The 22594-nt window shown below is 37.2% G+C and overlaps 1 protein-coding gene across 2 annotated transcripts in view; it reads left to right on the forward strand.

Moving 5' to 3' along the window:
• The window catches only part of SUPT3H (SPT3 homolog, SAGA and STAGA complex component), a 256306-nt gene that overhangs the window by 196821 nt on the left and 36891 nt on the right, over window positions 1-22594 (forward strand). For both annotated transcript variants that reach the window (XM_036380725.1, XM_036380726.1), the window contains exons 7-11: window positions 3051-3126; window positions 5749-5861; window positions 6549-6656; window positions 7130-7318; window positions 9745-9855. In XM_036380725.1, coding sequence (XP_036236618.1) covers window positions 3051-3126; window positions 5749-5861; window positions 6549-6656; window positions 7130-7318; window positions 9745-9855 — 597 coding nt within the window. The remainder of the gene's footprint in view (window positions 1-3050; window positions 3127-5748; window positions 5862-6548; window positions 6657-7129; window positions 7319-9744; window positions 9856-22594) is intronic.

A 22594-nucleotide genomic window follows, 5' to 3' on the forward strand; every position in this document is an offset into this window, starting at 1 on the left:
TGTTTCCTTAAAGATGACCCAGCTGTGCCACTCATCTGTTCTTTTCTGCTGCATTTGATGGTTAATTACAGACTATTCTAAAACTGGGAAGACTAAAGGAATGTTTGTCTTTATCCTTCAAACTGTGAGGTTCTGTGCCATTATGTGAGGGCTCTTTTGTTAAAATGAATTGGGAAAAGAAGTAAAGTCCAGTTATTTATGACAAACACTATTTTATTTGGTGGCAGTTTAGAGCATCATACTGGAATCCACCTTTAAGAAATATTTATTTTAAAGAGAGAATTGAAGGAAGAAAAGAATTCTATTTCACATATATGTAAGTAATTTTGCTAAATAAAAATATTTTTACAGAGAGAAAGCAAATGAAAGTATGTATTTAGTATATAAGAACAACATTAAATCCAGTGTTTAGACAACTACTGTATACAATTTGTAGAGAGAAATGAAGTTCCTGTTGGAAAAATCCCTCAGCAGCACCTTTCTTTTAACATTTGAGATTCTTCACTTAAAAAGAAACTTTTAATACTAATAATGAAACCTGTAGCCTTTGACAGTCTGCTTTTTCAGAGCTTTGTGGTCTATTTGCTGAGAGTAGCCATTGCTGAATCATTTAATTTGATAAAACTGCTTTTGGGATTAATCTGGTTTTGCTGTTTCCATATTACATTATGGGATGCCTGTGAAAGTTAAAGTATCCTTGTCAAATTTCTACATGTTGGGGTTTTTTTATCATCTCAGGTAGGACTTTGAAGAATAATTCCTTACATTACCATGTCATATGATTTTGTTTTTCCATGCCTTCCTTCTTGTTTCAAGGGGTTTTTAATCCCTAGGAGGGCTGGATGTGAAGGGTAATAGCCAATGGCTTAACATGTAGGTGGCAACAGGAAAAATAAAAAAAGTATTACAGAATTTAAACCACATTGCAAAAAAAACTAGCTTTTAAAATTAATTGAGGAAGATATCTCTTAAATATGTGAAAAATTAAACCCCAAATTAGAGGCTTTTATAAAGCATGAAGTAAAAGTACATGAGGAATTCTAGGACTGCTGTTTCTAGGATGTATTATGTGAGAAGTGTCCTGTGCTATTCAGAACTTCAGATTAGATTATCTCTGTGATTTCTTCTGTTTTCAAAAGTATAGCTGAATTAATTCAGGGGCAAAGTTGAGTTCTGTAATGGGTTGAAGTTACAGCATGGATTGTGAAAATTATTTTTAAAGGAATAAAAACTCAATTTAGACTTAACATCTTGTTGGAATGGATTAACTGAAAATTTTTACTAATATGAAATGGCAGCTCCTAAAAATGTAGTCAGTTTGCCAGAGCCATGCATAGGAGAAGTGGAAAATGCCTGAGTAGAAAAATTTCTACCATGGTGACTAAAGATCCAAATATAGTTGAAATTATTGACTGGGTAGAGAAGAAAAGGAAGGACAATCCAGGTGTATTCCTCGTCAGCTTGGGGTTTAGTTTACAGCTAAATTGAACACGTTGACTGTGAAACCAATCTCATAAGTGAAGTGTTGGATGGTTTTAGGAGAGTGACCTAAAAGGCATAGAATAGAGAGAGAAACTGTGAATTTTAAGTGCTAATTTTATTTAATTGCTTTTTCCCCTGATTTGAGAGCTGCTAAAGCCAAATGCAGGTTGTATAGCATGGAGCCATATATATATATATATGTATACACACACACACACACACACTCTTACCAATAGCCCTATTGTCTTCTATTAAATCAGATTGAAGAACTCAGAACTCTGCGATTTTGATTTAATCAGGTATAAAATTGTTCAGGGTGTCAAAATTCTTGTCTATGTGTGTGGTTTTTCCCTTGTGTTTTTGTCCTGGGTGTGAGCACACCTGTACTTTTCACTCTTTGTGTGTGGTTTCTTGAGCTTCATGGGCTCACTGCACAAGCACAGTCTCAGTGCCATCAGCCCCTCCTGACATCACTTTGTATCTGTAGTGATAGCTCAGGTGTGATGATTTATTAATTGAATTAATTTGGCAGACACTTATATTCCTTTCCTTGTTGTTTAAAACAATCTGGTTGATTGAGAGATTGGACTAAGCTGTCTGCTTCTGACAGGGACAATCCTTCTTTATAATCTAAATACAGCTTCCTGCCTCTGATATGTGAAGGGTTTAATCTCTTGTGGAGACCAAATCTTTACCTTGTGAAAATCACCCCTGCTCTGTTGAAGTTAACAGAACTCAAGCACCTGCTCAAACCTAGCCATGGACTTCAGTGCTGCTTCAACCATGATTCAATTACAGCATCCTGTATATGTGGAGGGGAGGGTGTGCATAGTGTTTGTGGTTTTGTAACTTGACTCCTTTGAGGTTCATTCTTTTGCTTGTCACTGGACTCCATGTGAAATACATTCTTAAATGCAGTAGTGAAGATTTGAAGATATTTTTTGTCCCACAAGCTCTAATTCAATCTAACTTCCTTTGTTTTCCTGAAGTGTTCAGAAGTATAAAAATTGAGGCATAAATTGAGAGTGAAAAAAAAAATAAACAGATACATTACTATGTATTGAGTGTGGGAAGGGACACTTCAGTGCCCCTCTCTGTCTGACACATCAGTGTGATGGAATGTATTAATTTCACAATTTTGAAGCACACAGGTTCAGTTCTTCTCAGTGCAGAATGTGTTGGCCACGGTCCATGGGGAACATTTTACTTTTCTGGTCATCTGTAAACACACAGGCAGAATACTCATGTGCTTCATTTTAAACGTGCATCTTGGTCAGGGCAGCAGTGCTCAGCTCCTCTCTCCTCTCAGCCCTCTCCACTGGGCTGGGTGAGCAGTGTGCAGGCAGGTTTTGAAAATAGGCATTGACACTCTCCTCTGGGAAATTTAACTCACAAGACTAATAACCCATCTGTGGTTTATATTTCTGCATCTTGACTTGTTCAATGCATGTTTAATTTGGGAGGGTTGCTTCAAGGTTGTGGCAAGGGCTCTTTGGTGCTATAATTTCTGTTGTGGAATGCAGTCTTGTTGGACTAAGGTACATCATGTACTTTTACTCTTTTGTCAGAGAGCAGAAAGACAAACACGAGCCATGGACTCAGTCCAGTACGCAGAATTCTGTGAAAGTCGGCAATTGAGTTTTTGTAAGTATTATAATGGCTGCACTATATTAAAATGTTTGATTATTATTTCATTTAATAGAGAGCACACCAGAACCTTTTTTGAAAGCGCTTTTGTTTCATCCACAGTAATAAAACTTTAAATTCTTTGTCTGTGTAACTCCTGGGAACAGTTAATTTAGCACAGTTTCAGGCCGTCAGGCAGAGTATTTTATTTGAATATTTACCAAGCTTTCTATGTGCTCAAATACTGAGTTGGTGGGGATGACTGCAAAGACAGGACTGGTGAGGAGTTAATGGATTAAAACCACACTTGCCCAAAGTCTGTCGTGGTGGTGCTAAAGTCAGCACATTAGCAAAGTTTCATGGCTGCAGGTTTTTTGGAATGCCTCTAAAATTAGAGAAGAGCAGCAAGTTCTGCTTTTATTTCCCGATCCGCAGAGACACAAAGAACTTACTAAAGAGTCTTTTCTATTTTAAGCTGTAAGCTCCTGCTGTGGAATTTATTCACCATTAGCCAAGTTCATCAGTATACGCCATTCCAACACTAATAACATGATGACAGAATTAGGGCTTTACTAGCACTGAAAACCAACTTACTAGAAGTACTTGTGGGCCACAACTATAATGAGCTGTAAATTAATGGGCTTGATCATGTAGTAAAACATCATTACAGAAGTGGTTAAGTGATGACTAAGGTTTTAGGTCAAATGTCAGAGAAAAGGAGGTGAATGAGCCAGTAAAAATCATGACAAAACAGCACATGATCCTACAACACAGACTTGAACACAGTGGTGTCGTTAAAGGAGACCTTATCTTGTTCTTCCTTTTAAATTCAAAGAAAAAGTGACTCATTTAAGGCAAATAAATGCTGCATTTGAGATACTGTTCTCCATCAGCAAACGTAGGAAAACATGTTTTGTAAGCATTTCTTTTTCTAATTCAATATGTTTTCTATGTTTAGTTATAATTTGGCATCACACATCTGTGAACAATTAGATGAATGATACTTCAGATTAGGGTGACTTCAGGAAATGAGAGGTTTGTGATAAAGTCATTTTTAAAACCCCAAAATTGCCATCTGGAGACAAAACAAATTAAAATCTTAAATTTTCAAAATAAAATAGAATGTTGCTGACCAAGAGATTGTGATCTATAAAAATATCTCAGTGTTATTTTCACAGTGTTTTTAAATGACCATGTCTATACGGTTCTTTTTCACTGACATTTAATGTCATTAGAGAAAAAGAGAATTACAGTGGTTAGAAAATAGTACCAAGAGAGACATGAGCACAAATTCAATTCCACAAAATGAGCTCAATTAGACAGAACATACTGAAGGCCATGGAGAATATTTGTCCAAAGGCTTTTTTTACTTATTTATTTCAGTAAAAATTGATTGTGTTACTACATTTAACAAAGTGTATTGCTGTAATACAAGTCCATAAAAACCATGTCACAAGAGAATGAACCTGGAAGGGACTTCAAGAAACCTGTTCTAAAAATATATATAAATAATCACAGCTCCAGGTATTTCTGCACTTTTAAAGACAGGCAAAAGTAAAGGTCTCTCAAAGGATCAAGTACTACAGAATTGTGAACCTAAATTCTACAGAACATTTTGTGATCATTTTATCACCTTCACACTTCTTGTGTTTCTATCTTTTTTTGTTTGTTTGTTTGTTTGTTTGTTTTTCTTTCTTTAGTGATGCAGTGTAGCCTTCCATTGACCTTTTTTCTGTTTAACACCTGACTTGTCTGTAGCTTTTTAGTCTGATTGAAAACTGTTTTTCAAAGATTTGTTTCCTGTTCCTTCAGATGATTTTTCCACCTTGTATTTACTTCATTTTGGCTGTCCTGTCTCACAAACAGCCCTCATTAAGATCTCTGTCTCAGTAGCTCCTTTATGTCCACAGATTTCTATGATCATCTTGTCCACCACTGACCTAAGTAAGATCATCTTCTTTTTTCCCTCCTCTTACTCTCCAAGCAAATATTAAATTTCAGTATCCCCTATTTTTTGCTGCCCTTTTTCTGAATTGATCTCACCCATTACTGGTGTGAAGTTCTTGTATGAATGTTGATTTTACATCTATCCTTATTTCTTTATATCCAAAGCACACTTAAAAAACACTCTTGTACGAATAATTTTGACTCACTTGTGAACACCTCAGCCCTGTAAAGTTAACACCAGGACTTCCAAGTTCTTCTGTCCTTCATTTGTCTTTGCTATTGTTAATACAATTATATCAATTTTATCTGGACTCACATTTGTGTTGATTTCTTCTAGTGTTTTTTAATTCATCAAAGATGTGATGTAATAATTTTATTTATTTTACAGTAATATATTTTAAAGCAAGCTTGTCTGGTCCACACTCCTCTGAGGTTGACCCTTCCTTGTTCTGAAATCTCCTGTGTGATCAATTATCTTCGTTTTTTCTCTTTATTCCATGTGCTTATGGGTCTCCAAAATGTATGAAATAACAGTCTTTCCCCACTGGTTCCATTTTGATAATTCCTTCTTTGGCCAATCAAATCACACTCACACTAATTGATTGAGTTTTGCAGTATTTCTGTGACCCAAAAGAATGGATTATTTTGGCCTGTCATTAACTTTTCTTTTCCCTTTATGGTTTTAACTGACAGCAAAGAAAGCATCCAAGTTCCGTGACTGGCTGGACTGTAGCAGTATGGAAATAAAGCCAAATGCAGTTGCAATGGAGATTTTGGCATATTTAGCATATGAGACTGTGGCCCAGGTAAGGGACTGATGGAACTCTAGTGAAAATGAATTAATTACTCTTGGAGGCACTTCAGTCTCAGGGTCTGGGTTGTCAGCCCCTTCAGAAATACACTCACTACTTCAGCTGTCCAAGCTCACTGGATTCATGGAGTCATGGGGTGGTTTGGGTTGGAAGGGACCTAAAGGCTCATCCAGTTCCAGCCCCCAGCCATGGACAGGGACACCTTCCATGAGACCAGCTCAAAAATCCAGGCTGTCTTTCAATTTGCTGTGTGGCAGATGTGTGCTGTGCTGTGTTCATCCATCTCATGCACAAACAGAAATGTTTTATAATGGCAGGAGAGAGGGGAGTCCTGCACAAACCTTTTTTAAGTCCAAACTGAAACCACACACTTTGCTATGTGACCTTTGGCAGTGCACTGAGGCTCATTCAGTCCCATTGCACAACTGGATTAGAAAGAAGGATTTCCTGGAAAACAAAATGTTACCTTAGTGCCAAGCCGAGCCCTCTTGGGTAGATAGATTGCTCCACATATTTACAGAAGTGGAAGAGAAAGGCCCTTTGGCTGAAATATGTGAATAATTTTGTTTTCAGCTGAGAAATACTGAGAATATTCTGCTTCAACCCACAGCCTTCACTCTCCCATTGTTACAATGGCATTTTAGTACCATGTCAGTAACCCCACCTGTTTTGCCCCTCCAGCTGGTGGACTTGGCCCTTTTGGTTAAACAGGACATGACTCCCAAAGCTGGTGACCCATTCAGTCATGCCATATCTGCCACCTTCATACAGTACCACAACTCTACAGAGGTAAAACTTGCTTTTTCACATATTAATGCATTTTATGTTTTGCTTGTAAATGTATTTTCTTCCATAGTTGTCATTATTGAATGTGGTATTGATACAGACTCCTGTTACGGAATTTATGAACTTTCAAGTTATGGATTTAGATGGAAAGATATTAAATTATAATTTTAAATGTTAAATTCTTAGTAGTGCCTTTATAATCAAATAAAAATCCTTTTTTCTTGGGTGAAAATTTAATCTCTCTGTGTTTAAGGCTCTGTTGCAGATTTGGAGATTAAAGTTTTCAAAATTGGCAAGTGCACTAAGTACTGTGTTGCACTTATTGATATTATACAGATATAGTAACTTCTAGAATGAAAAAAAACCAAATTCTGTGTTGCATCTATTCCAACAGGGAATCTAAGAAGGAAACAGGTGGCGTGGGGTTTATTTGTGATTTGCTTCTATTGTGGCTGTTTGACATCTTGCTTTTACAGCCACATCTCTTAGGGCAGTCTACAAGTGTGAAGACCAGTCTTGACTCCCCTGAGAACACACCACCCCCTACACCCACCCCACCAGCATCAACAGGGCAGCAGCACCTTGGGAAAACCCCCTCAGGAGCCTTGGGGAACGGTGGAATTGGACAGGACTCCACCAAATCCAAACAAAGGAAAAGAAAAAAGGTATTTGGTGCACAATCCTGGGGGAGAAAAATGAAAAATAAAAAAACCCCAAAACATTCTCAGGAAATCATCACAGAATCACAGAATGTTTGAGTTGGAAGATGCCTTAAAGATCATCCAGTTCCCACCCCCTGCCATTGGCAGGGACACCTTTCACTATCCCAGGTTGCTCCAAGCCCCATCCAGCTTGGCCTTGAACACTTCCAGGGATGGATATCCACAGCTCCTCTGGGCAACCTCTGCCAGAGCCTCACCATCCTCACAGCAGATAATGTGCCTTGTCTTAAACATTAATTTATACCTGTATCACATATTAATGGCCATTGTTATTGCAGGGCCAAATGTGTGGTTTGGTGGTTTTTTTCTATCAGAATTATGCTAAATTTTCCTAATAATGTCTGCAAACTGAATTTTGTTAAGGTGACAATTGGTGCTTCTAAGATAACCTGCTCCTCTACAGGCACAGCAATTGTCACCACCCCAAATGATCATCCCCTTCTCTGACAGGGGCAGCAAACACAGGTTTTAATAAAATACAAGCAAAATAGGCAAAGAGGTGCTTGTGATCTTCCTGATCCCAGCAGCCTGAGGTGACTGCCACCCCTGCTTTTAACAACTTTGCCTGACTTGCTTCTTTTTTATCCCAGTTGTTTGCATTCAAGCTAAATATTCAGGGGTGTTTCATATTCAGAGTATGCAATATGTGTTACAATTCTTGTCTGCTGTTGCAGAGTCTTGGTGTTCTGAGAGGGATATATGTACCTAAAACCCCCAAGAGAAATCAATGTGATTAAAAAAACTGGATAGGAAAACTTGTGCTGGTCACCTGGGGCTGTTTTGAAGAAATGTGATGGCAGTGCTCATTTTGCTGAAAAGCAGTGAAATGACTTGGGATTTTATCAAGTGTTTTATTATTAAAAAATACTCACTTTTCAGGGTAAAACTGGTGATTTCTACAGTGATAAGGTAGAAAAAATGTATTTTCTCCTTCTGTCATCAGTGCTGTGGATAGTTCTGAAGTGTTCAGCTTCCTCCTGGCCTTATTATACAGTGGTTAGAAAGCTTTTAGTGAATCCTGGAAAGACTTCTTCTTTTTCCTTTTCCTTTTTTATGTTATATTTTATTATGTTTTGTTCCTGTGGCTGATTTTCATTATAATTCCTAAGAACAGAAATTTAGCTGGAGGTGTAGTTTTTGATGCATTATATTTTATTGATGCTGAGAGTTTAAGTTCTTAGTGTTTGACTAAATTCCTTTGAAAATAATCATATTCCAAAAAGTGCACAGTTTTAATTAAATATTCTCAGGACTTACTCAATTTGGTTAGGTATCTACTGGATGTAAATGTGGCAAACAAGTTAACTTGGTGAAAAATACCATGAAGGCCCAGTCCAGCAGAAAATATTTGAGTTTCATATTCCCTTTATGGATGTCAATCAGCAGGAGAAGAATCTGCCATCATATAAGGAATAATTGTGTGTGTACTCACAGGCTCCAGTGGACTCAGCGCTCTTGAAAATAAAACATTTTGTAAAAAACATCCCAAGTTTGAGAGCATTAGGATATGATGTGAATGTATGAGGGGGCCATGGATGTGTGTACATTAAACTTCAGTGTATAATTAAATTTTTTGTCATTCTCAGTGCACTCACTAATACAATTTTCATTCATTTATTGCCAGGCAGCCATCATTAGATAAGTCAGCTGGATTCTGGCGAGCAGTTGTGTCTAGGTGGAGCCTAAATCAATATTTCAAGTTGGCTAGCAAGGAGAAAAGAGTAACTTTTTCTTCTTAAATCCCAGGAAAATTGTTGTACAATCTGCAAATAGCAGTGAATTCTTATTTTTACATATTCAGGGTCCATAATTAAAAAAGTCACTTGAAATTTTAAAACTTTCCAGTTTGAGGTAATTAAAAATTTTTTATATCTTTCTAACACCCTTATGTCACATGTTTTGGCTTCAAATTTCAAGTTGACACTCTTCAATGGTGATTTTGGTGTCAGATTGCTTTCCACTTCAGGTGCATGTTCAATATTTTCCCCAACCCTCTGACATCATAATAAGAGCCTGAAATGTTTTAAAAATAGTTTCTGTGGTTATTGCAGTATGACTTATATGACCCTTTCATTTTAGTTTGAACATTTTCTACTCTTTGCAATTGCAACACAGAGCAGCACTAGGTGAAAGATTTAAAAGGACTAACATGGTGTTCTTTGGGTCTCTTAAGCAAAGTTCATGTAAAAGTCCTCTTTAATTTGTTAATAGCTTTTTTTCTCTGATGTAGTGTGTGGCACCAATGATGTGTATCCTCAGGAAAAAAAAAAATTGGTCCATTTTATGAAGGTTTATTTTCATACTTTATGCACTGTAGGTCTGTTGTGTGTTTTTGATTTAGTAACAATTTATGTGTTTTTCTGTTGCAGAGCACTGCAGCCTGTGGGATGGAGGCTCAAAGTGATGCCATCCAGCCCAGCCACATCAGAGAGGCCATTCGACGCTACGGCCACAAGATTGGCCCCCTTTCCCCATTCACAGTACGTAATAACAGAGTTATAAAAAGTTATATTTATAATCTTAAAGAACTCTGATTTTCAAGTGGTCAAATGAAGAAGCTTTGGAATTGTTGAGAGCAATTTGTGGTGACTGTAATTTTCTTTATAAAAGTGGCATAATTCTCTTGGGAAATAAAACTTAGTAATTTCTGTCTCTTTTTGGAAAGACAAAAAAAAAGGTTTTTTTCCTTTCAAATATTATTTTCTTTCAATTACAAATTATGCTTTTTTGTTAGTGCTTGAATTTTCTGTTTTTCCAAAGTTTAGGTTTACAGTTATTTTAAATTATATGTATTCCAATATGGTGAAGAGCACTTTATATTCTAAAATTAGTTTGGTGTCAGATACTGCTCCTATTGGATGTTGAACTCTCAAGTGACACATTTATGGTTGGGGAAAGAAGAGAATGGGTTTTTTAGACAACTTTGAACCTTCACTGAAATGTAATAGAACTGATCTTGTGGTAAAACACTGATGGGTTCTGAGGTTTTGCCATCATTTTTTCTATGCAAATTGCAAATCCATTGTTCAGAGCAGCCAAATAAATTCTTTATTCTCAGCTGATGAAAATGCAAAAGCAGTCCATCTCCAGTGTCATAAATTGGAGTAATTTTCTTCTCATCTACTGTTCTGTTTGGCATTTATCCTGCTTACCTCAGAATATCTGCATTTAGAAAATAGTAAATGTCAAAGAAATAATTATAGGAAAAAATCAAACAAAATCCACCGAACAGGACCTCAGCTCCTAAAAATCAGGAAGAAATTGTCCAATTTCTGAGAGATTTTAGGAAAGGAAATTTATTCTGAATTTGGATTTAGTAATTTACATAAAAGCAATGCAGAAGTATATGAAGGCCATAAGTATAAAGGAAATAGTAGGATTTCAGAAGCAAGAAACAAGAGAAGAGAGAAGTTACAATTTTATTAGTTATAATTTTCCTAGTGCCCAAACTAATCAGTGGTTTTATAGATGGCAGTGAAAGTTTGATTTTAATGATGGTCAATGCACAATTGCATTGAATTGTCTTTATGTAACCTTGCCTTTCTCTTTTGCCACTCAGAAAAGTTAGATTAATATCATGTAAAGTGTTGGATAGAATTTCCAGTCCAAAACAGAAAAATGTCTTTAGCAGAAGTTTGCTAAGTAGTAGTGGTAGCTAAGGATACGGCAATAGCTTCTGAAAGCAGAGAATGTATTTAACTTTATTTTTAAAAAGTAAAGCACTCACATAAACAGCTGCAGAAAGGTGAATCTTCCCTCCCTGACCCTCACTAAAAGTGCTTTGGTCAATTATTAACCAAAGTTCAAATTTTTTCTTCAACCACAAGGTATAATAAAATACCCTGGTTTTGGTTGGGGTTTTTTTATGTCCTCCACTCTTGTGAACTTCCCAAACACTGCAACTGAACAATTTGATTTGTTAACATTACCTACAGTCAACGTGGTTGATGAGAGGAGCAGATCTTGTTCCCTCTGAACAAGCCAAGAATAAGAGGGAATCTTGGGTCAGCTTCTGGATGCCTACAGATGTTGTAGAGCTGTAACATGATTCTGCTTTTAATGAGAAGGCTCAGGAAAGTATTTTGAGAGGTATTGCAGAGTCTGCATTTAGGTCCTTTCCCCTGTTAGTGCCCTCATTGGAGTTTTGGGGAGAGACCTGGCAATGACAATTGTCCATGCAGCAAACAGAAACTCTGGGTCTTAATTTGACACAAATGTGGATGGAGCACTGAGTACCTTCTGCAATCTGCATTAATGTAGATTTCCAGCACAAATACAATTTATGATGGCCAGATCTGGTGGTGTGTGTGTGTAAGCAAACCTGAGGAAATGAATTAACAGAAGTGATGAAGATTTTTATGTAATCAGGCATGGCCATTTCCTCAGATCTCAGCAGCAGGACCTGTGTGACAGAGCCCATGTAGGCAGTGCAAAACCTTGGTAAAATATTAGAAGTCTGAGCTGCTCTCTGCAGTGTCTGAGGATCTCTAAACCCTGCCTGAACTCTTTGAAGCAGCTAGAAGAGATATTTTTATGGATCAGTGCAATAACCAACAGACTGGCAGTTGTCAAGGGGCTGCTGCATTCAGAAAGTTCATATCTGAACCCAAACCACCAGGGGATGAGTTTCTAACAGGAAAAATGAAATTTAACAGTTGTGTTGTCCTACACAAGGATGGATGATGTGGAAAGAGAGCTGCCAATTGCTTCCCAGCAGTTCTTATGGAAAGTCACTTTATAAAAAAGACAGTTGAGGAGTGAAAAAGCTTCATGCTTTTTCAAGCTACTGAATAGCTCAGCCCAAAACATAGAATTTAGATTTAATTTCTGTAAGAAGAAAATATAGGAGAATGTTTTGTTTTTAAAAAGTACATATACTTCTGTTTTCTTAAGATAATAATTATGTATTTGTAGGGCACAAACAGTGATATTTTTCACATCTTTCCCTGTTTTGCTATTTCATCAGATTGTCACTCTCTTCCATCTGATTTGGTGATAAGTGTTCCTAAGGAGCTGGTTTTGGAAGAAGAGTTAAGCTATACAATTTATTCTTTAGCAACATTTGATGAATGTTGGCTTGGATGGAAACAACACTTTGAAAGTTTTATAATCATATGGTGAATGAAAACTAACATTAAACCAATGAAAATGATCCCTTTGCATTTATTTTGACCTTAATAGTTAGGTCAGAATGACTAACATAATTAGAGCATTTAGCTTTTGTCTCCAAGTGCAAGCCACAATGGAAAGGAGCAAGTGTACTCTGGGTTCTTCTGCACTGTATCATGTCTAAGGCAGTTTAGACATGTGTTTTATCTAAATATTTTCTATAAACAATATTGGGTGGTACTCAGTGTTACCTACTTTAAAGCATGGTCTAGACTTGCAAAATCAGAGAAATATTAAGCAATAGCACCATGTAATTTTGCAAGACGGGAATGTGAAGTATGGAACTCTCCATCATAAGGGATAATGCAATTCCATGTGCTGGACCTGTGTGTATTTCTATGCCCATTTAAGTTAAGGAAGTGCATAGTGAAATGATGTCCAGTCTTGACATCATATAGGAATAATCCTAATAGTCTTCCAAATAATAGTATTTATTATGCCAAGGTGTTCACAAAAATATTAGGTGGATATTTCTTACCATGAACACAAGCATAATGTCTCTAGAGAAATTGTTTTAAGTTACTTGATTTGATTGTATTTCAGACAGTTGGGGTAGCAAAAAAATAATTCTTTAAAGAGTATTTATTTGGTGAACAACACACAATGCTTACCTGGAATCTTGATAGGAGCAGCTGTAAGTGGTGCATGAACAGCCTGTAAGTAGTGCTTTTGACCACAAGAACAGCTGTAGCAAAGAGAGCAGCTCTAGCAAAAAGGACAGCTGAGATCCTTTACTCTGAAATGAAAAGCAAAGTGGTCAGCTACAATAGTGGAAGACCACAGGCAAAAAGAGCAAGAAAATGTTTCCAAAGCAGATTCTTTGTCTTTAGTTTATGCCAACTCTGAAATGAAGTGCTTCACATGTTTAGTTAAGAGAAACTGAGTCCACAAATGTAAGTTGTAATCCTGCACAGGCTCATGGCAGACCGTGGCCATTATTCAGCAGCTTGTACATGTGTAAATGGGGTGTATTGAATTAACAGGGGTATAACCAACATTTCCTTGGGTATTTATGTTTTGGGGAGAATGTTCCTTCAGCCTCCCAGGCATTTCAGAATGAAAAGGCTTGCTAGTCTAAACCTTCTCTGGTTAAATATTTCAGTCTCATAAAATTGCATATGCAGCATAAAAAAAATGAGTATTTACAAACCTGTGTTTATAATATTCCTTGTGACATTCCCTGCATGAAGAGCATGTAATAGCAGAGAATGTGATTTGGCAGAGACTTGAATTATTTGTGCCTTACAGAGCCCTGCCCATACTTTTAGGGGCTCTTAAATAATAAATGCAAGTATCCCATGTGGACTTCAGTAGGGTACATGTACATGGTAATCATAGTTTCACAATCAAATTATACATTTAGTCAAGGTCTTTTACTTCTGATGTTTTTAAAGTGCTTTTTATTGATCCTGATTGAGCTCAGCTTTTATGCAAATGCTTAAATCAATTTCTGCAGTGAAAAACACTGAGGTTCATCATGGATCTTTAATACTTTCAATATAATAAAGATGGTTTTGACTCTATTAATTTCCCCTAAAAACTAAATCTGTGGAATAGCAGCTGATGACCTGGCAAAGTTTATGAGAGACTAAACCACCAGATTCAGGGAGTAGAAAGAAGAGAAGGAATCTTTCAAAATACAAAGGATAATGTGGCAATATGATATTTATCTAAGAGGACATTTTGGAAACCAAGTATGGTTTAGGTGCTTTAAGCTTCAAGGAAAATTCAGCTTTACATTCACTGAGTCACAGAATGGGTCAGTTGGAAGGGACCACTGGAGGTCTTCTGGTCCAAGCTCCCTGCTCAAGCAGGGTCCCCCAGAGCCCAGGGCACAGGCTCATGTCCATGAGGCTTCTGAGTATCTCCAGAGAAGGAGGCTCCACAACCTGGAGTTGTCACCTGGAGGATTTGGTCTGCAGCTTAGTCCTCTTAGCTGAAAGAAATTTCTTTTTGCTTGTTTCAGATCAAAGTAGTAGTGAGAAGAAATTCTGGAATATAATCTTCAATAATTGCTTCAATAGACACAGTGTGGATACAGTACAGCTGAATTTTTCTAAAGCACTTGAATGATAAAAAGTTTTGAATGCTGTTTCCGAAAGAAATTAGTTACATGGAAACCAAATAAAATATCTCTGATACTTAGGGTCCTGTAAATATAGACTGCCCATATTGATATTCTGAATCAATTGATACTGATTTTGAAGAAGTCAGGATTTCATTCTTAATCACTTCTCAAAAATGAAATGTATGTATTTATGTCAAAAGGCATTTGAAAACTTTCCCTTCTGTTACACATTCAGTTTCTGATATAGAAAGAGTCACATTGACATTTTCATGCTTTCTTCTCATTTTGAAAGCAAAAAAAAGGCATTTTATTTCATTAAGCAGTTACATATTTATGATGTCTTCGTCTATACTTCAAGCTGTTGTCTGCAGTTATTTGTAATTCTACAGTGTTAACACTTTGTGTTTGAAAAAGATGAGTTATTATTCTATAAAACCAGTAGGAAGTCAAATCTCAGTTTGGAAATCTTGTTCCCTTCTCTACCAACCCCCATCCCAAGGTTCCTCCTTTCAGATTTATGAAAGAAAACATTTCTTTCTGTATAAGGTTTTTGTATGCCAGCATCTGGAAGTGTTTATTTCAGTGGTGTGTAATCTATCTGTGGATTTAGTTAGCACCAGACCCCCTTTTGTGTACTCCTGACTTAAAATTTTTATAAATGATCTTGTTGAATTTGTGCCAGTGTGCACATGGTTTGGCTGATTGCTGCATATATCCTTTACCTGCCAGTCACCTTTGATTTATATTCCTTCCCTTCTGCTTTTGCCTCCAAAAATGGTGCCACTGAACTGTCCTCTAAATCATCTTATTGGATAAATTGCTCCAAGATGAGATGGCACAGTTTTGGCTAACTCTTCAATAGAAGGCATTCCTATAATCCATGCTTGCCTGCTCTCTGTAGGGCCATTCAAAAAAGAGAAGGAACAGGGGAAATGGGGCTCCCTCTTTGATTCCAGCACTATTTCTTCCAGTGCTGTTCAGAAATGTAAAATGGGACATTTGATTTATATGGCTCTTAATACCATCTGAAGACCCATAAACTGATTGTGAATCTTTCACATCTCCTCTCCTGAACTGAACTTCTTCATTAGATAAATTTAATCCTGATAATCTGTTTAATAGGGTTTTCTCCCAGAAAGATTAAAATGTTAAAGAATAGCATATTCAAGAATATATTAAAGCATTTCATTTGGAATAGATTATATAATATATATGACAGTTCTTTCCATTATAAAAATCCCTGTTGGTTTCCTTAAGCTAAACAGCTAATACTCCTTCAGAATAACAACAGTTCTGTAAGCTTTACTTAATGACATTACTGATTTGGAGAGTTTTATGAAGTTTCTTGGAGAAAAGCAGGTGGCTTGGCAATAATTTAAAAGGTTCCCAATTTGTGGTAGCAGTTTCAGGGGGTTTCATGTTTCTAAAGAGGGAGACCAAGCTGCATAATGCTTAAGAGTGTCTGACACAATGATGTATCATTTTAGAGTAAGTTTCCAGAAGTTCATTGGTCATTAAGTGTGCTGCTTGACTTTATATTGCAGTTTCCCAGCTGTCCCTACTGAGGCTAATCTTAACGCTTCAACAGAATTTATTAATGAGGGCACAAGCTCACAGGACTGATGAAGCAGTAAGTTGCCCAGATGATTTTTTATTGAACAGGAACATAGATTTTTAGATAAGACAAAAATGTCATTGAAGTAGATTTGAAAAGAACTGACTCCCTTTCTGCAGAGCACTAGGAAAGTATTTACAAACGGTCTGGATAGTATTTGATATCCTGTGGGGATATTTAAAATTCTTGGATAGCACATACATCAGCGTCCTACTACACAACACAGTGCATGAATTGTTGCAAGCAGCACATGAGGCTTTCAGGCAGCATAGATGTGGTTCTGTTGAGGCAGGAGACACTGGCATGGAGTGACTCTGCTAATGCAGTTTGTACACCCACATGGAGGATTGTGCTCCATTGTGTCACCGCCTGTTCAAACCTGCTGTGCTGGAAGTGCTGAACAAAACCTGTCTTGCTCAACATAGGAGCTCACACTGCAAAATTTTATCATTTTTTCGTATCTAATCCTTAAAAAAATCTGATTTGTCAAACAAATTTGCTAGCTGTGTTAGTGAGAAGATAAGTGAACTATAAGGTTTGCAATCACCTGAATCTCTCATACAAACCAAAGCAACTCCTAGTTTCATAGGCCTTATATATTTTTTTTTTTCCTAACTGTATGGCCAGGTTCAAATACATACTAGCATTTCAAGCACAGTTGTACTGATGTAAAAGAATCTGAGGGTTAGAATATGTTACTTTCCAAAAGTGTATGTTCTTATGTGCCTCCTGAGAGGCTTAAAAAACCTTAGTATGGATGAGAATCCGACTTCTGGTACTTTGCTCAAGGCAATGTAACATGTAATACATAAATATGAATTTCAAGAGTAAGGTGAGAACTATAATTCTAGAGCAGAGACTGGGACAAAAAGGTTATGTAATTTAGTGCTCCAAGATATTTATTTACAAAAATAAATATGTCCTTCTTCCATAATTTGCATTAATTTTTGTGAAGACAGAGGCATTGCATCCATGCAGCAGGTATATTCTGGTTACTAAAAGAAAGTTAATAATTAGTTAAAAGTTACTAAATAGAAACTTGGTTGTAAGAACAAAATGGAAGAATCTTACAAGGGAAGTGTATTTTTTTACTTGTCTTTGCACAGAATTACAGTGCAGCTCCCTGTAGGATTCGTATTTTTGTGATTTTGTTAGATAATGGACAATATCATGTACTTATACCATTATATAATGCAAGATCAGTTGCAGTTGTATCTTATACCTTTCTTTCAGATTTCCCTCAAATGTGAGCATTCATTCATATTTTTCTCCTTGAAAGATTTGAAAGTGCTTTGTGAGCTGGAGCTGCTCATAGTTGTCAGTTCACTCTCAGTGCTGCTCTGAGCCAGCTCAGACTGAGATGCAGCAGCTGTGATTCAGCAGCAGGGCTGCCCAGCTCTGTAGCACAGGATGTGAGCTGTCTGGATTGTAACATTATGAGAACTTTAGGATCATGTAATAAGGCTGTTTGACTTGGAATTAACCTACAGTTGGAGAAAAATTGCATGAAATGTAATTTCTTGTGAGCAGGATCTTCATTTTAGGTGCTGCTCGTACAACTGGTGTTTGACAGATGTGTCCTGTTGTATTGAGCTTGGGTAGAAGGACAGGCTGGATGGGGCTTGGGGCAAACTGGTCTGGTGGCTGGTAATCCTGCCTGTGGAGATGGAACCAGATGGTCTCAAAGGTCCCTTCTAACCCAAACCATTCTGAGATTCTGAGATTCCATGATAGAAGCTCTCACCCATGGACATCTCTGGCATCACTGACTTGTCACTTTGCAAATAAAGTATGTAGAACGTCTAGAATAGCAGAGTAAATCTGGAAAGGGGTAGATAATAATATGGGAGCACCAAAACCGAGTGAAGATATTTTTTTATAACTCTTATCATCTGTTATTTTCCATTTTAGTTGCCTGCTCTTGTTCCTCAAGTCCTACAATAGTACTCAAACTCAAGTACTTGTTCAGCTTGGCACAAGAAAAGACAAAAGATTTCTGAATAAAAGCTGGGATTTTGTGCTTTGTTTCACTTCATTTATCATGTCCCCACTCAGTGAGGTGTCACTTCTCATTTAAATCTTTGATACCACTAACAACAAAAAAAGTTACTGAATGTGCAGCAGTACAAATGATGTTTGATTGCCTCTCATTTTTGTCCCCTGTCTTCTGTATGCCCTGAGGCAAAGGTGCTCATTCTCCCCTCATCTTTCTGGTACATCTCCAGGCATCAAAAGACAGCACTGATTTGGTTGCTAGAAAATCTCTTTAGCACTAAAGTTTTACTTTTCTCCAAACCAGACCCATTTCAGGGAGCCTGGCTGCACACTTGGTACTGCTTGGAAATATTTCTCTAGGAAAATCAAGTGAAAACACCAGGCTTGAGGCAACCAAACACATTTTATTAATTTTATTTTGGGTTTTTGTGTTTCTTCCCTGAGGTTTTGTATTATTCCAGCTTTCTGACTTTAGCTTCAAGGTTGCATAAACCTCAATTCAGCAAAGCAGTCATCTGCTTGATTTTAAGCTATACCTACAGTCTGACAAAAGCATGGGCTAAATTGAGGCTTCTGGTATTAATAGTAAAGTAAGTTTTGATTCATCTATTATTTCAGTTTGGGTTTGGTGGTTTTTTGCTTTTTGGTTTTTTTACAATTATTGCACATAGGAGAAAAGGAGTTACTTGTAGGATATTAAAGGGATGAAATTAAGATCAGATTCTTTTTCTCACCTTGTAGTATTTGCTTACTGGAAAGTTCTGGAAGATACTTAAAGACTTTAAACTTAAATAAGATACAGCACTTGTCACTATTTTGGAGTTAGTAGAGCTAAGAAAAAAAAATCACAAAATGAAGGAAAATTCTAGAAAGGGATATCAGACTTCAGAAAATGAAACCAGTTAAACAAGTACCAGTCATTTTTTTTAGTGCTGTGTGCTGCTGTACTTATATTTGTGACTGTGGTTTCCAGTTTAGGATTAAGCTTCAACCAGGGCTTCCTGGTACATCTCTTATATCTGCTGTTCTACAGTGACAAAATTGCACAATCAAGATGGTTTTCTTGCTTTTAAACCAAACCTCTTCCTCCCAGTTATATCCCCCTGGATAATTCAGTTCCCTTCGCAGCAATTAAATTCTTTAGCTGCTTATTGGTAGAAGTTACACCCTTTCCTCCATGACAGTCTTAGGAAAAGGGATTTGAGATTTTGCCTTGGTAAGACACTTTTCTGTCTCTGGCGGTATTTATGATACTTCATATGCACATGGATGCCAATATAAGATATTGGGCTTTCATAAAGACCCTGAGCTTTGCTGCAAAGCCCTGCGAAAATTTATGAAATAAGTGGTTTCCTTCAGCCCTCAATTGCAGAATGACCATGGAATCTGGAGTGTACCTGAGTGATTAAAACATATCCAGTTCTGTTTTACTAATTTGGAATGAATTCCACAGCCAGGAGCTGCCTGAAAATTATATGCCTCAATTTCACATAATTTAAATTCCAATAATGCTAGGAGAAAAATAAGAATAAGTAACAGTAAGAAATAATAAGGGAAAAAACCCAATAAAAACAAGAAGAAAAATCACATAATAAATATTTGCATAGGGTCCTAACACTGGCTGGTGGAGAAAAGGTTGGTATCCAACCTGGAGGAATTGTACTAATGCAATATTCCAGGCTGTGTACTGGCACAGGTCAGTCTTAAAATGTGTTGATGTGCTGACAGGATTGTCATTTTTGATGGCAAAGAATTGGGACAACAGGAAAAAAATAAGACTCTCCAGAGATCCACATGTGTTAGTTTTACTGCAGAAGGTGCTAAAACTGCTGGAAGCAAGCAGTCTCCGTGCAGAATTATTGCAATGCAAACGGCCTGGAAGTGAGAAACAGTAATTTCATGAGGTAATTTTGTCAGTGGTGAAGGGTTTGGGGTTTGGGTATTTTTTTTTCCTTGCAAGAAGGACAGGTTATTAATATTTACCATCAAGAAAACTCTAGTTCTAATTGGTGTTTAGATATGATGCCTAAATTACCCTCAGAAGATATAGTAGAGGTTTGGGGTGTGGATTAAGTGCTTCTGAGAAAAAGCATTCAGCTGTTTCTGCATCTGTTAACAAGAAAGTTGAAACAATCTCACCATTGTGCATGGAGGCTTTTTTTTAAAAAAAAAAGGAGCAGATGGTACAGAAGGAAGGTATATGCTGGTTGCCATGATAGGAAGCTTGGGATTTTATATCCCATGGGGTAGATGAGGCCCATCTTTGTCCATAATTTATTACAGTCATATTTAGGTGATAAAAATAGTTAAATAGGTACAAAAGAGAGAAATTAAATAGCTCAACAAATAGATAAAGAGCTACTAATTACAGCTCTTTAGAATATGTTGAAAGCCTTTCATGTGATCAAGCAACACTAATTTTGAGACAATTTTATATCCAGTCCTAATTCTTAAGAAGTAACGAGACACTTTGAATGCTAAACCTGAAATACATAAAAAAATACTGGGTTTTATTGTAGTTTTTTAAAGGTGCGTGATACTTTTTCTTTAAAATGAGATTTTTTTTCTGGAGTCTCAACTTCCATAACAGAAGTAAACTATCATTTATCTTTAAAAAGGGGGGAAAACAATCTCATTAGTAATGCTTTTCAGTGTAAGAACATGAGGCAAGATCCAGGATTCCTCTGTACTTCTGTATTATTCATCTTACATGAATGCAGAACAGAAGTTAATGATGGCTCAATAGATTTTGCAATATAGAGACATGACAAATTATAAGATTTGATAAGATAAACAGAAGATTGAAAGGAGATAGTGTTGTTCAGCTGGTGAGGAAGTGGTCTCAGTATATAAATTATCCAGTCAGCAAGAGATTTTTTCCTGTACGAGTCACAGCACAGAAGAGATTTAAGAGTGAAGTGACAGTGGGTGATGAGGTTCATCTGCTGTTTGATTTTTACTACCAAAAAGATGCTGCAGGAGATGTGCTGGCGTGAATGTTTGGTGTGTGCACAGCAAAGAATGGCAAGTGAGGTGATCCAGGTTGGAATGTGACATTTGATGGGAGATGTGCTGCTGCACAGGAGGAGGATGTGGCATGAGGGGAAATGGAAAGCAGCTTCTGACGCATGTGGCTGAGAGGAAAATCAAAGTGATGGGTGGGAGAAATGAGCTTGGCAGGATTCTTATGACTTGGTACAAACAAGAAAATGTTGTTTTTTGAAGCTAGATTCCTCAGTGTTTCTGAGACTTCTGCAGATTGGAATCTGGATGGAGGGTAAGGAGGGCTGTTACGTGCCACTAGGATTGTTATCAGGAAAGAAAAATACAAAATGCAGCTGCAGTCCCGGAGTGAGCAGAGTATCCAATCTCAGAGGTAAAACCCATGTTACGCACCTTGATGATGATGGGGTACACAGGGTTGTTGATGGACAGAAATGGAGGATTTGGACTAGGTGGGAGATGAGGAATTCCAGTTTATCCACATTTAGCCTGAGCTGGCAGCTTGACATGAGAGCTCTCAGAGGGACATGAAAATCTAACTAGTCCTGAGTTATTTGGCCTGGAACCTTTATCGGTTGTACTTTAGGGTAAGGAACACCTACAGCCATGTCTGCAAGCAAAGGTTACAATGCAGAGTATTATTTGCTTCCCCTAATTTATTGCATACTTCCCAATTCATCAAAGAACAATTTCCTTTTAGGTTGCTGAAGCAAACCCTTATATTTCTTATTTTTTCATGGAAAGAATTCATTCCCAGCTTCATAAAGTTTATTTTCAAGAAATTATGGGTTAAAATTTTCTACTAATGTCTTTTTCCAAAAAAAAGTAATATTTTATGTTAAAGTGATGTGGCACCATTCAGCTGCCTGAAGTCAGCAGCAACTGTTTGGCTTTAGTACTTACTGACATAAATCCCAAGAAAAGCCCTAGATACTGGGAAGTTCTGCCTGTCACCATTTTAACTGAGACTGCCTTTGTAACACCAATGTAAAGGCAATAAAGGAGGACCTTACCCCTCTCTAAAATTCACTTGGAGGAGTTTGTGGCCAGGTGGAGGTTGGGCTCTTCTCCCAGGTAACAAAGACAAAAGGAAATGGCCTCAAAGTACACCAGGGGAGGTTGAACATTGGAAAAATTCTTTTGCTGAAGGGGTGGTCAGGCACTGGAGCAAGCTGCCCAGGGCTGTGGTGGAATCACCATCCCTGGAAGTGTTGAGTAAATGTGTGGATGTGGCACTTGGGGACATAGTTCAGTGGTGAGTGCTGGGTTAATGGTTGGACATTATGATCTCAGAGGTCTTTTTAGCCTAAATAACTCCAAGATTGTATGAATGAGGCTTTGCTGGTTGGTCTGAGAAATCCCCTGTGCT

This window comes from Molothrus ater, chromosome 3, assembly GCF_012460135.2.
Source record: "Molothrus ater isolate BHLD 08-10-18 breed brown headed cowbird chromosome 3, BPBGC_Mater_1.1, whole genome shotgun sequence".
Taxonomy (NCBI): domain Eukaryota; kingdom Metazoa; phylum Chordata; class Aves; order Passeriformes; family Icteridae; genus Molothrus; species Molothrus ater.